Source organism: Protopterus annectens, chromosome 2.part2 (assembly GCF_019279795.1).
Source record: "Protopterus annectens isolate FY-2018-M chromosome 2.part2, PAN1.0, whole genome shotgun sequence".
Taxonomy (NCBI): Eukaryota; Metazoa; Chordata; order Ceratodontiformes; family Protopteridae; genus Protopterus; species Protopterus annectens.
In genome coordinates, this window is record NC_056730.1 from 29,808,536 (window position 1) to 29,823,293 (window position 14,758).

The 14,758-nt window shown below is 46.7% G+C and overlaps 1 protein-coding gene across 4 annotated transcripts in view; it reads right to left on the minus strand.

The window, feature by feature from the left end:
* TENT2 (terminal nucleotidyltransferase 2) overlaps nucleotides 1-14,758 on the minus strand; it is a 1,237,070-nt gene that overhangs the window by 1,093,224 nt on the left and 129,088 nt on the right. For 2 of the 4 annotated variants that reach the window (XM_044063711.1, XM_044063712.1), the window contains exons 2-3: nucleotides 9,230-9,354; nucleotides 2,461-2,646 (exon numbers count right to left, since the gene is read on the minus strand). The exons of 1 other annotated variant lie outside the window; for it this stretch is intronic. In XM_044063711.1, coding sequence (XP_043919646.1) covers nucleotides 2,461-2,609 — 149 coding nt within the window. In that variant the 5' untranslated portion in view covers nucleotides 2,610-2,646; nucleotides 9,230-9,354. The remainder of the gene's footprint in view (nucleotides 1-2,460; nucleotides 2,647-9,229; nucleotides 9,355-14,758) is intronic. One more of the 4 variants, XM_044063713.1, reaches the window with a different exon arrangement.

Sequence of the window (14,758 nt, forward strand, 5' to 3'; positions counted from 1 at the left end):
GGGGCCAGAATAATGAACAATAAACAACAAAACAAAAAAGTCCCCCACTCGGGCATCATCAAAAAGCTAACAAAACTTCACGTAAATACCTAACTCATCAGGTGGGTGGCATACTGGTAACCGACACGACTCACAAGGTCTAAATAGGAGCCTCCACCTTTTATAGCAGACCCGTCACTAGTTGAGATCCCACGGATCTGTCCTGGGACCTCTACTGTTTGGCAAGTACTTCTCAAGAGGTCCAGGCAAAGACAAAAGGCCTGTGGCTGAGCAAGTCTGCAGACGACTAAGTTGGGTGCTGTCACTGACTGCTCGAATGGTATCAACATACTGCAAGAGGGTCTCACAGCAACTAATGACCAGTGCCAAAGTCATGACCTCAAGTTAAAAGCAAAAGCATTTATCATACCATTTGGCAAAAACACGGCCCCTACTGATTACCACATCAACGGCAACCCCCTAAGTATGCAACCTGTGGTGAGAGACCTGGGTAATCAGATTGACAACAATCTCACATTTGACCATCATGTAGCAGCAGTGGTCAGAAAAGCCTTTTACTTGGTTCATCTCATAAGTAAAGGGACTGCATCCAGAAAAAAGGAGGTTATTACCTCTGTACTCCTCCTCCTTCATTGGGCCAATAATTGAGTATAATGCCAGTTTGTTATGTAGCTCTTCAAACATCTGCATCAACTAGAAAGGCTAGAGAAATACCTCATAAAGAGAATCCATGGTCTCCAACACCTGTCATATGTGGAAAGGCTCAAATCACCATCACTCTACTCAGTATCATACAGATTGCTCAAAAGTGATCTGTGTGTCTCGGACCCTGCCCTACTAGAAATGTTCCATATCCATAACCTCACGCATTACCCACTCGAAAGGCCTGAATCTAATATGCAACATCAACAAAACCTGCTGGAGAGACAGGTTGGTCTCCCAAAGGTTACCCAATCTCTGGAATAGACATCCCCTACACATCAAACACAGCACCTCGCTGACCCTCTTCAAGCGCAACCTTGATGAGTGTATGGGAAAGCACAAATATGTCCCAGGGGTTCCACCTGTGTCCGTCACTGACAGGGGTGACAGGTGCTGACTAAGGATTCTTTTTTGGGGATAAACTCTTGGCTAGGCTTGTAAGGGCCCAGGGCCATTAGCTTAGTAACCTCCTATGACCCTATGAACAAAGGATGTACTAGGACACCAACACCTACGGTAAGCGCCTAACACAATCGTACTATGCTCACTGTACCATTCACTGTTGCAGTCAATACTTCGAAAATATTCCCAATGCAAAAATGCAAAGGGTGTCTGGCAGAAGAAAACAGTTAGGATACCAAGTTTTACAATACAGCATCAACAAACCCTGCTCTAGATACAGAGGCACCCCCAAAATTGTTGTGTGTTGAGAAAGCATTCATTAAGGACCAAGGAAGGTACTTCTATCACATACAGAGTGCTGAATCCTCAGAGAAATTCTGCGGTGGCTGCAGTGCCTCTTGCAGAAGAGATTTAAGGTGCGCAGGAATAGGTTTACCACAATTTGAGCAGAGAAAGGAAATACTATGTGCAAGCAGAACGGCTGTTGATTGGATTATCCTCCATACCTTGGGCCAAGAAATCCTCCATACCTTGGGCCAAGAAATAGCTGATGTCTTTCTGAACTTCGTTCTGAGCAAGTAAAACTTCTGTTTTCAGTACACATCCAAGCAATGAAGGGATTTCTCTCTCTTGTTCTGAGACAAGAACAGAACACAAGTAAATGAATGGCTAGGCTGAGGGACAACAATGTAATAACTTTAGGAACATCATAGGCAGTCTGGTGTGGGGAACCATGAAGATTTTTGAAGCAGTAACATCTGCTGGAAGACAGAGAGGTGCCAGGACTGAGCTGTCGATCTGTTGCACAAGCCTGGGTCTGTGGCACATAGTATGGATTCCTGATTTCATCTCCAGGCAACCACGGTTAGCAGGCATGAAACTCGAGGAGCCAGGCAGGGCTGATTAGGAGTGAAGGAACATGGCTCGCCTGCTTTACCTGAGGTGGGGGGGTTAATGCATGCACTCAGGGGTCACACTGGGCAGTGGTAAATTCAATGTGGAGCTGAACAGGTCCAGACAGGCAGTTCTTTAATGGTACAAAAACTGAGTAAGGGAAGGGGTTAGGGCAGCCTGGGAAAGTTATAAACCAAGAAGACTCAATACCTGCTGGCATTACCCCTGCTGTAGAAACTCCCAATGTCAAATCATTGTTTTCAGAATCTTCAGTCACCATTCAACATGAATGACTCAATGAAACAACACAGTAGCAGCTAATACAAATTTACACAGCTGGGGTTCATTTATCTGCACTAAACAGAAATTGATCATAGCTACAAATTAATTCTTGCAACAGAAAACAGTTCACTTTTACAATAAATACTCAAACCTTGTGTACAAGTAAGAAAAAGCACATACCTTGCATTCTTAGCATTGTACTGGGATTCAATAAATTGCTGAGATACCAGAGAAGAAGCCAAATTTAATGGAAACCTGATCAAGTCACTGGACCCTTGAAGTTTTCCAGGAAAAGATGAACAACCCAAATTGGGAGAATTGGGGAACATGCTCTTCCTCACAAGAAGTGAACATTTATTCTTCTTCCTGCATGACAACATATTTATTTCAATGCATTTCCCAGGCTTTAGTATGCTAGACACCCCACAATGCACAGGAAAAATGGATCCAAATAAGCTAAACTGCATTCTTGAGAGAACAGTCAAAATATTTAACAGAAAGAACTACGACCATGGGTTACTTCTTTCTTTGACTACATGCAGGCCTATTATCTGCTAGGTGACCCCAAACATATCACTGATTACATTACTTAACAGTCTTTACAACCAAATGAAATCATAAATGCTACGTTCACATAAAACATTTTAAAACACTACCAAAATTAAGCTGTGAAGGTGCTACTCTAGCAAGACTGCCAACCTTAATTAGAAGTTATGTACCTACCATAACGTTCCATGTTAGTTGTCTTCTCTCGCCTTCTTTCTTGCTGGATGGGTTCGGAGCCGATCCTCGGCTCCGACTCGGCACTTGCTTTAGCTCGAGAACTCCTTTTACCAGCTCGAGGCAACCCTATATCCCATGATGCAAGGCGGAACTACCTCAGATCTCGTTTGGCAGCTAACTGACCCTGCTAAAGACTATCCTAATATAATTAGGAACCATGGTTCCTAAAAGAAGTCCTCATAACAATGCTCCAGAGGAAGCAATCTAATAGGAACTCTCCAAGATCTGTCCAGGCCAGGGGGAAGGAGGGAGGAGAAAGAAGGCGAGAGAAGACAACTAACATGGAACGTTATGGTAGGTACATAACTTCTAAATGTTAAGTTGTCAATCTCGCCTTCATTCTTGCTGGATGGGACCGTCCCTAGCACCTGTATCCCGGGTGGCTCAATGGAACAGACTCTTGAGAACTGTGGAACCAAAACTGGCCCTATCCCTGGAGGCCAAATCCAACTTGTAATGAGACACAAAGGTATGAGGTGTGGCCCAAGTAGCTGCTGCACAAATAGTGTCAATGGGAAGTCTATCCTGAAAGGCTACCGAAGTGGATAGACTCCTGGTCGAATGTGCTTTTGGCTTAGAAGATAGTTGTTTGCCCCTTAGAGAGTACACATAGGAAATGGTGGAAGTCAACCATCTAGATAAGGTCACTTTAGAAACTGGAAGACCTAACCTGTTTTCTGCATAGGAGACAAACAATTGGTCTGATTTTCTAATTTGTTTAGTCCTATGCAAGTAGTACCTGAGCTGACGATGAACATCCAAAAATGCAGCTTCTGTTCAGCTCTGTCAGAATAGTTAGGAAAGAAAACTGGTAGATCAATAGATTGGTTAATATTGGTTTGAGATACAACCTTGGGAAGAAAGGAAGGGTTAGTTCTAAGCGAAACCCTATCCTTATGAAAAACCAGATAAGGAGAACGAATACAGAGGGCCTGAATCTCAGAAACTCTTCTTGCAGAAGTAACAGCCAGCAAAATATAGTTTTCCACGCCAATAACTTTAAAGAACACGAGCAGACGGTTCGAAGGAGGTAGAATTAGGGATGCCAACATTAAGTTTAGATCCCATTGTGGAGGAGGATGTTTCACAGGCGGTTTTAGGAGAAAAACTCCTCTTAAAAAGGCCTTGCATAACCTATGAGACATGATGTTATTGTCATGCAAGCCAACATGATACTTGGAAATAGCAGCCAGTTGAACTTTGACTGTAGATGACGAAGATCCTGAATGAAAAACCTCCGCCAGGAAATCCAAAACAGAATGTACAGGAGCGGTAAAAGGATCAATATTTCTGGCGTTTGCCCAAATCAAAACGCCGCCACTTGCTAGCATAAATAGTTCTAGTGGACGACTTTAAAGAAGACACTAAAATGTCTCTGAGTCAGAAATCATTGGTAGCCTGGCTAGGGAAGGAAGTGGAGCAACCAAGCAGTGAGGTTGAGAGAATGAATGGCCGGTGCTGCTGACCCGACTGGTGGATCAAAAGATCCGGAACTGGGTCCAGATGCCAGGGCTGCACCAGAAGATGATGATGTAGAGACGAAACCAAATTTGTCGAGGCCAATATGGAGCAATGAGGATCAATTTGGCTCTCAAAACGGTGGCTTTCTGAATGACTTGTGGAATCAATGGAAAGGGAGGAAAAGCATAAAGAAGTCCCCGAGGCCAATCCTGGGCTAGAGAGTCTCTCAATGGTTGGCCTGGAAGGGGAAAAAGTGTGAAGTAATCTGGGCACTTGCTGTTTTGAGGGTAGCGAAAAGATCGCAACAAGGGTGCCCCACTTCAGAAAAATCTGATCCAATACAGATTGATTGAGAGACCACTCGTGAGGCATCAGAATAGATCTGCTTAGCCTGTCCACCAATAGGTTGGACCTGCGAGGATGTGCGTTGCTATCAGAAACCGTTGAGAAGAGATCGCCCATTGCCAAAGTCTGAGAGCTTCTCGACATAAGGGATAGGACCTGGTTCTGCCCTGTTTGTTGATGTACCAGACCACGGACATGTTGTCCGTCTGTACTGCAATAGTCCCGTGGGAAGAAAGTCGCCGAGGGCTTGCAACGTCAAAAGCACTGCTCTCATCTCCAGGACATTTATGTGCAGGTGGTATTCTATGGGTTGCCACGTCCGTGGACCATCCTGCCCTGATAATGCCCCCCACCCGATCAGGAGGCATCCGTGGTGACTGTGGCAACTGGAGGAGGGGAACAAAGGGTCGGCCCTGATGAAGAAGAGGGAAGATATCCACCATCGTAGATGAGCCCTGCACGACTGTGTTACCAAGATTTCGTGTCTCATGGGCAGATCGTGGTACGACCACTGCGTGAATAACATCCACTGCAGGAGACATGTGGAAGCGAGCCAGTGGAAGAAGAACAATGGCCGCAGCCATTAGACCTAGAACTTTCAAGACCAACCTGGCTTTGATCTTGTTGCTTAGTAACAGAAGCTGAACAAATTTCTGGATGTCCAGAATCCTTTGATCTGTTAGCCTGGCTAACATTTTGACGGTATTTAACTCTGCCTATAAAGGTGATAGATTGGCAAGGCAGCAGAGGATTTTTCAAATTTACCGAAATTCCTAGTCTCTTGCAAAGCTGTAGGGTGTAGTCTCTGGACCGAAGAAGCTGATGCTTGGAGGTGGCGGAGAGGAGCCAGTCATCCAAATAAGGAAACACCTGGAATCCTCGGCGTCTCAGGTGAGCTGTGACCACTGCCATGCATTTGGTGAACACTCTGGGGCTGAAGTGAGGCCAAAGGGCAGTGCTCTGAATTGGTAATGACTGGCTCCCAGCCGAAGCCGGAGAAACCTTCTGGAGCGCCTGTGAATCTTTATGTGATAGTACATCTTGAAGGTCTATAGAGCACATCCAGTTGTCCTTGCCCAGAAAGGGCAGAATGGATTGCAGCGTGACCATCTGGAATCTTGCCTTTTTGACAGACTTGTTTAGTCTGCTTAGGTCTAGTATTGGTCTCCAATCTCCCGTCCTTTTGGGGACCAAAAAGAATCTTGAGTAGAAGCTGGATCCTACTTGGTCTGCCGGCACTGTCTGGATGGCTCTTTTTTCCAGGAGTTTTGAAACTTCCTGTCTTGCCAAATCCCTTTGACCGGGTGAGATGTCTGGAAGGGATTGTAGAGTCTGAAACCTTCGCGAATTTTGCAACCCTCGGATATGATCGACTGTACCCACTTCTCTTGGGATAGGGATTGCCAGGCTACTGGGTACAGCGAAATTCTTCCCGACTGCCTCCAAGGGTGGACAGTCGGGCAACACCTCAGGGATGCTGAAAGGGCTTCTCAGGAAGAGACTCCCTGCTGCCCTGGTTCTGAGGACCCCCTGCCTCTAGGGCGTCTATTATTGTTACCCCTCTGCCTCTGGGGTAAACTGACCACATGTGTCCGTGTAGCTCCTTGGGCTTTACGGAACCACATCTTCCCCTTCTGACCCTTGGGGTATGGTCTAGAAGGAGTGGAAAACTGGACTCCAACGGCAGAAAGAGTTTTACCGTCCTGCTCACATCTGGTCAAAGTATCCTTCACCTGAGGCCCGAACAAAGCCGAACCGTCAAAGGGCGTGTTGGTGAAGGACGCCTTAAAGGGGTCCGCAAAATTACACAGCCGCATCCAGGCTTGGCGTCTAAGAGCAACCCCTGTGCCTGCGGCCCTGCTCGCTCCATCGGCTGCATAAGATATGAGCCGCATAGAGGAGTTAGATATGGAATTCAGGATAGCAAGCTGTGAGGCAATCTTTTCCTGAGCCCCAGCAGCAGAAGGATCCTGGACAACTTCTCCCAGTTCCTTGAGAATATCTCGTTGAAGCCTGGTGAAGTGACAAAGGTAATTCAGCGAACGCATAGCAAAGGTCGCTGAAGAAAACATCTGCTTTCCATACCTGTCCATGGTCCGAGAATCCTTATTAGGAGGATGGACAGGCACTGAAGGATCCGCCAGTTCCTTCTTAGTGGCCGCCACCACCATAGCATCCACAGAGACACCTTTGGACAAGAACTGTTTATCCGAAGGGGCCGTGATGAACTTGGATGGTCTCCTGGGGACAGGTTCCACAGAATCTGGAGCCGCCCACGCCTTCCGAGCCACTACCTGCATGAGTGGGTCGAAAGGCGGAGACACCCAGGAGGTGGAGGGTCGGGACCCAAAAGCCTCCAGGTATACCGACTCATCCTCGGAGGGGTCAATGGAGGGCCAATTCCCCCTCTGTTTGAGGAGCTCAAGGATGTCTGAAAAGGAGACATCCTCAGAGGGGGACCGTGGGAACCCTCCGACTCATCTAAGTCGGTATCAGATGTAGTAGACTCAGGGGAGTCTGTGTGTTTCCTCTTACACGTCCTCTTCCGAGGGGGTTCCCCTGCAGGATAAGGAGAAACCTCGAAAGAGGAGGAAATTCCCAGTGGGGAAACCTGGGGTGATGGATCCCTGGGCCTGAGAGCAAGAGGCTGGCAAGAGGCATCTGCAGGCACTGATGAGGGAGGAGCTAGAGGGATAGACCGTTGACCAGGCTCAGAGGCCAGGACACTCCTCATCACCTCAAAGGCTCCTCTCCCCGGGAGACTGAACACACCGCTCGAAGAAACGGGAATGGTCGGCTCCAAGGAGAGAGAAGGCTCGAGGCCGATGTCGGCGCCGAGCTTACCAAAGCCGAAGCCCGAGAGGGAGGCGGGTCGGACAAGGGTCCGATGCCACTAGCCCCTCGGAGCAGACAGTGGAAACCCGACGACCGGATCCCTCCAAGGATGGTCTCAAGGAGGAGATCGGAGCCGAAGGATGTATTGGCTCCGGCATCGAAACAGTCGCTGTCCCAAGAAGCTCCGGCTCCGAACTCTGGTGTAGAGTCGGAGGAGGAATCTCAAGAATCGGGCTATAGCCGAAGTCTGTTGAGACGGGCTATGGAGCATTTGGGCCAGTGCCTGAGACTTCAACAGCCTGCTTACCACCCTCTCCAAATCGTGGTCAGACAGCCTGGAAGATCTCGAAGATCGGCTCCGATGGCTCCGCTCCGACAAAAGAGGAGACCCGGAGCCGAGTGAATACTTAGTATAGAAGGGACCGGGATCTCTTCGGGTCGAAGCCATCGGAGCCGAAGTCCCTTGAACCCCAGATGGAGCCGAGGATATCTCGCGGCCGATGCTGGATAAAGTGTCGCCTCCAGCCGGAGCCGACAAGGCCACAGTAGTCAGGGTATCGGAGCCGGTCGGCACCAACCCACTACTCTAACAGAAGAAGTATCGACTCCAGCGGAGCCGATATCGGCTCCGGCGGGCGGAGCCACCGGAGGAGGCTTGGACACTGTAGCCTGAACCTTCGGTGGCTTAAGAGGTTTTCCTGCCCCTGACTTAGGAGGAGAACCTTCAGGTTTAAGTAAACCTCGGAGGATTAATTTGTTCCTCCTTTCCTGCAGGACTCTCTGGCTAAAAGCATGGCACAACGCACAGGAGTCCTGCAGGTGCAAAGGCCCCAGGCAATAAACACAAGAAGTGTGACCGTCTGTCAGAGACATTTTCTGACAGCACTGGTCACACTTCTTGAAGCCTGAGACCTTGCCTTCTTTTGACATCCTAGAAGGGAAACACAAACAGTCCCCACAAACACACCAATTAATTCCTTACACAGACACACAGGAAGGGAATAACTTGGGGAACTAGGCCTGACTAAAACTTTAAACAGAAAACTATTTATAAAAGTTTAAAAGGAAGGGAATAGGGTGGGCTGTAACCAAGTACAGGCTAAACTAACACTAAGGGAAAAAATAAACCCCTAACTAAACTTTTTCTTCTTTTACAAGAAAAAAATTACCTCAGCTGGCAAAGGAGACCTCTTTCGCTAAGCGGCAAACGAGATCTGAGGTAGTTCCGCCTTGCATCATGGGATATAGGGTTGCCTCGAGCTGGTAAAGAGTTCTCGAGCTAAAGCAAGTGCCGAGTCGGAGCCGAGGATCGGCTCCGAACCCATCCAGCAAGAATGAAGGCGAGATTGACAACTTAACATTTAACATTTCTTGTCTATATAACATTCCCCAAGTATCATGAAACTTGCCTTTTACACTGCTTACCCCCTCCCAGTACATTTTATACTACAGTTTTACTACAGTACTCCCAATTAAATCAGAGGGCTTGATTTGCATAAAAGTGACTAATTGAATTACCACTTGCCTTACGTATCAAAGTGAAGTCCACAGTGCTCTGCCAATTGTCCTTCAAAGAAATCTACACTCCATGGACAAACAATGGAAATGGTACATCCCTGCTCACAGGTATTATCGAGCTTCTGAAAATTACTTGAAAGAAAAAGAAAAAAATCATTTTTTTTAACAATTTAGTATGCTGTTTCATCAAGAAATCAGTTTTTTTTTTTTTTTGTAATTCTCCACGCAGGTTAACTCATTTCATCAACTTCTAAACTGCAATTTTCTTTATCCTATCACATATCTTGACCACCACCCCTTCCCTTGCATCCATACCCTCCACTCTTATCGGAATTACCTGTGGACAACATTTGACTGTGTGAACTTAATTTGAAATGAACCACAATATTTATCTGAACTTACTGTATCTACCTTTTGAGTTCCTGCCACCAGGGACTCACTAGGTGACGAAGTGCTCCTGATGCTACCACAGTTTCCTCATATGCAGTCATGCTAAGGATGCCATTAAAATCAGGAATGTCATGTACCCTGAAGTGCTAACCTACACTGCTGCAGTAAATGACTTCACAGAAATGTGTTAAAGGAAGCTCAGCAGGGTTTCCACCTTTTCCTGAGGTATGAAGGCCTTCTTGCTGGACGAAAACAAGATGGCACCCGGGAATGTCAGTCTTGAAGGGCATTCAGATCAATTCTTGGTGGTCAACAAATAGTACAGTTGTGTACGCTTACCATAAATGTAGATGTTAGAGTGTATTCACTGTTGCAGTCATCACATTTGGGTTATCTGCTTGCAGTAGACCTCAGTCGACCTGATCAACAAAGTCTTGGGTCCTGCGTCGGTTGCTGTCCCTTCTTCCGTGATGTCAGGGGTATAAAACATGCAGCTGACGCCATTACATCAATTTTTCTTGCCCCAGATGTCAGGTGCCCCTCTAATGGGAAGCAATTAGATCTATAATTATACAAGGTTATACCTCCAACAAAAAAGCAAATACTCCAACAAGCTTTTGAGCAAAGTAAAGGAGAGTAGAGGTATAGCCAAAAAAAGTAAGGGGGCTGGAGGGAGGATAAAGTACAGTTTTGTACCTACCATAAATGTAGATGTCCAATAGGTATGCATCTGCAGTCATCACATATGGGTTTGTCCTGCCTCAGGCAGCCCTTCGGTCGGCCGGATTCCAAAGTCTGTGTCCGGCGTCGGCTGATGTCGCCCTTTCCCCGACGTCAGAGCGCCTGGGGTATAAAAGCGTCAGCCGACACCATCTTCCTCAGTTTTTCTTGCCCCAGATGCCAGGTGCCCTCTAAGGAAGGCTAATTTTAGAGAAATGCAAAAAAAAAATTCCAAACATGCACAGTAATATAAAACTAATACACCATAATAGATAACCCCAGCTAGCTATAAGAGGGATAAGTACCCAAGAAATACCACAGAGGGGAAGGAGGGAGGGTAAACCTGACTGCAGATGCATACCTATCGGACATCTACATTTATGGTAGGTACAAAACTGTACTATGTCCTTCAAGGATGCATCTGCAGTCATCACATATGGGTAGAATACCATAGCCAATCTGGGGGTGGAAGATCTATGTAAAGGATGGTGTAGCTAAAATGCCCTGCAGGACTGCCGTAGCAAAGCCTGCTCTGGATCTGGAATAGAAAGGTAAATTGTAATGCTTGGAAAATGTATGCACGGAGCTCCATGTAGCAGCTTCTAGAATGTCCTTGGTAGCCACCCCTCTTAAGAAGGCTGTGGAGGTGGCTGTGGCTCTGGTGGAATGAGGTCTAATGTTAGCTGGCACAGTTTTTCCATGAAAGGAATAACAAAAACAAATGCAATTCCCTATCCATTTTGAAATTGTCTGTTTGGAAATTGCTTTTCCTCGTGCACCAGCAGCATATGCTACCAACAGCTGGTCAGTTTTTCTGTAGCTTTTAGTTCTGTCCAAGTAGTAGCGCAACTGTCTGTGTATGTCCAGGGTGTGCAGAAGTTTCTCCCCTTTGTTTTGTGGATTTGGAAAGAAGGTAGGCAGGTGAATAGCTTGGTTTAATGAGACCCTGGATACCACCTTTGGCATAAATGAAGGATTGGTTCTCAATGAGACTCTGTCCTGATGAAAAATAAAAAATGGCTGTACTGCCATGAGGGGCTGTACCTCAGATACTCTTCTTGCTGAGGTTATGGCCAGAAGGAAGGCAGTCTTCCAAGACAGGAACTGTAGTTCCGCAGATGCTGCTGGTTCAAAGGGAGGCAGAGTTAGTTTTTCCAACACGAAGTTAAGGTCCCAAGTAGGCACTGGAGGTTTCCTTGGAGGATTGATGTTTTTAATTCCTCTTAGAAACTGTCTTAGAAGAGGATGAGAAAAGACAGGTGGGTCAGTATTGTACTCTGCTGAAATTGCTGAAGCATGAATTTTAATAGAAGAGTAAGACAGGCCATTGTGGAGCATTTAGGTTCATAGGTTTATACTAGGCTATCTGCCCTAAGGCATTTATAAGCCTAGCCCAGTGTTTTTGTGGCTTACGCCACCCCTTATGTTAAAAAATACTGTGCCCATTAGTTTGTTATGCCTCTGTTCGGCAGTGACACAGAGATGATTCCCGGGGTAAACCTACGATCTCCCATCCACCGGTCAAGATTTCTCTTGAACAGAGCCAGCGAGGTGCTCTGCCTCACATGGACCGGGATTTTATTCCACAACATAGGGAGTCTCTGGGTGACAAATCTATCCCTCCAGCATGTCCTATTTATATCCGTGCTAAGGTTTAAGTCGCTTGCTCTAGTGGATCTGGTAGATTTGGATTTTTTGAGGTGGAGCATGTCCATTAATTCTGGGTTGGACATGGCCTTGTATGTCAGGCACAGGTCACCTCTGAGCAGATGGTATGCGACTGAATAGAGCTGGAGTTTCTTCAGTCTGGCAGCATATGACAGATTTTGGAGTCCCTTTATCCTTTTGGTGAGGAACTTTTGGGGTCTCTCCAATTGCTGCAGGTGTCTGGTGAGATACATCCCTAATGGGGCATTGTACTCTATCATTGGTCTGATAAGTGAAGAGTACAGGGGAACAATGACCTCACTTGATCTGGATGTGAATCCCTTCATGATCAGGTGGGCAATGTAGAAGGTTTTTCTAAACACTTTAGCAATGTGAGTGTCAAAAGAAAGGCCACTGTCAACCTGGGTCCCCAGGCCCCTGATAACCTCTTCTGTGCTTAGTGGATTGCCACCTATATGGTAGCTTGGGGTTACCTTGTTTTTCCCGAAAGGTATGACTATACATTTTTTGGCATTTAACTTCAGGCCATGGCTCTGGCACCAGCTATCAGTTTCTGTGAGACCCCTCTGAAGGATATCTGTGTCCGATGTACTTTCCACTATGGCTCCCAGTTTGCAGTCATCTGCAAACTTTGTCAGCCATAGTCCTCCTATGTTAGCCTGTACTTCTGAGAAGTAGATGCCGAACAACAGGGGGCCAAGGACTGAGCCCTGTGGGACACCACTTGTGACCGGCTTGGAGTCTGACATGGCGCCAGCTACTCTAACCCTGTGGGTTCTGTCCTTTAGCCAGTTTGCAACCCATCTTGTGACATATGGGTTTACATTTAAGCTGGTAAGTTTCTCTATAATACCAGAGTGGGGTATTGTGTCGAAAGCTTTTGCAAGGTCAAGGTAGGCTGTATGGACTGCCTTTCCCTCATCAATGGCCTTTGTGACTGTTTTGAAGAAGTCGACCAAGTTCAAAAGGCATGATCTGCCCTTGACAAAGCCAAACTGGGTCGGGTCCAATGTCTGCAAGTCCCCTATGTCTTTGTTTATGAGTTCCATTATGATCCTCTCCATAGCTTTGCAGACCAGGCTTGTTAAGCTTATGGGGCGGTAATTACCAGGGTCCGTAGAGGCACCGCCTTTGTGGAGTGGGACCACAGTTGCCGTACGCCACTCCTTGGGCACATATCCTGTGGTAAGGCTAAGATTAAACAGCTGCTTTATGTGCGGGTTTAGTTCCTCAATGAGTTCGTGCAGCACACAGCCGGGGACACCATCCGGTCCCATTGATGCTGTGTTTTTAGCTTTAGAGAGAGCAGCTTTCACCTGCGCATTGGAGATGTCTGGGAGGCTGCACTCCGCTGGGATAGTTATCTCTCCTTTTGGGGGGGAGAGGGGGTTGAAGTTTGCACTGAACCTGTCTGCCAGTATGTTGGCAATGTCTGTGGGTTCAGTGATTTTTGTATCATTTTGGACTAATTCTGAGCATATCTGGGAGTTTCCACACAGGTTTCTAACATAGCTAAAGAAGGCCTTATGATTGTCTTTTGAATCTATGGCAATTTTTCTCTCAAAGTTGGCCTTGGATGATTTTATGAGTGCTCATATTTTTTTTACTAATAATGATCAAAGGTGTCTTCTCTTTTATGGATTTTGCTCTATCATGTAACAGCTTTCTCCTCTTATTGTAAAGTTTGTTTATGGCTGGGGTCCACCAGACTGGACGTTTGCCCTTGGTGGAAAGAGTCTTGGTTTTATTAGGGATTGCCTGATCCATGCAGTCCTGGAGGCGTCAGAAGGCATTTGTAAGGGCTTCCAGCTTGGGTTGTGGTTTCCACTGGCTCGGGGCCTTGAAGGATACCACACCAGTCTTGAGTAGTGTGAAGTTTGCTTTAGAGAAGTTCTTCACTGTGGTCTTTTTGTTTGGGGTGGGGGCGGCGGATGTGGATATCCAGTGAAATTAATTTATGATCTGATCTCACCAATGAGGGATATACTTCGGTGTGGAGCATTTTGTCCCCATGTTTGTGATGATGAGATCTAGTATATTTTCTCCTCTTGTGGGAACGGTGACTAGTTGTTCCATGGCATTTGAATTTATGAACTCCAGGAACCTTTGGGCTAGAAAGTTTGGGCTTGAGTAATGTTCCCAGTCTATATTCGGTAGTTGAAGTCACCCAATATAATGGTGTTTGGAGATACATTTATACCCTCCAGTGTCTTCAGGAAGGCTGTGTGGGGTTCCTGAGTTTGAGAGGGTGGCCTGTAGCATGCTACAAATTGTAGAGCAGTTTTGCCTATGGTTAATTGCACCTGGATGGTTTCCGATGCTTTGTGCGTTGCCACCAACCTGGAGGTGTGGGTATCCTTGATGAATATGGATATACCCCCTCCTTTTGTGGTGTGGTCCGGGTTTTGGGCCCGAACGCATGATATGAGGTAAAACCTGATAGTGCCGGGGTGCTCTCAGGAGCCTTGAACCAGGTTTCAGTCACAGCACAGACATCGATGTTCTCCATACTGAGAAGGGCCTCGAGTGCGTGCATTTTGAGATTTAGACTTCTGGCATTGAGCAGCATTACCCTTAGTTTCTTCCCATTTTTGTTTTCTAGGGTGGTAGGTTTAGAATTTGAGCCTTGCCTAAAAAGGCACTATGGGGGTGGCAAGAGCCTTAGCCAATATCCGGAATCCCAGGGGTGACAGGTGCAAGCCGACCCTTGCGAAGCAGCGTGGCTTGTCAAGCATGTCATCTCAGGCAGACAGACACT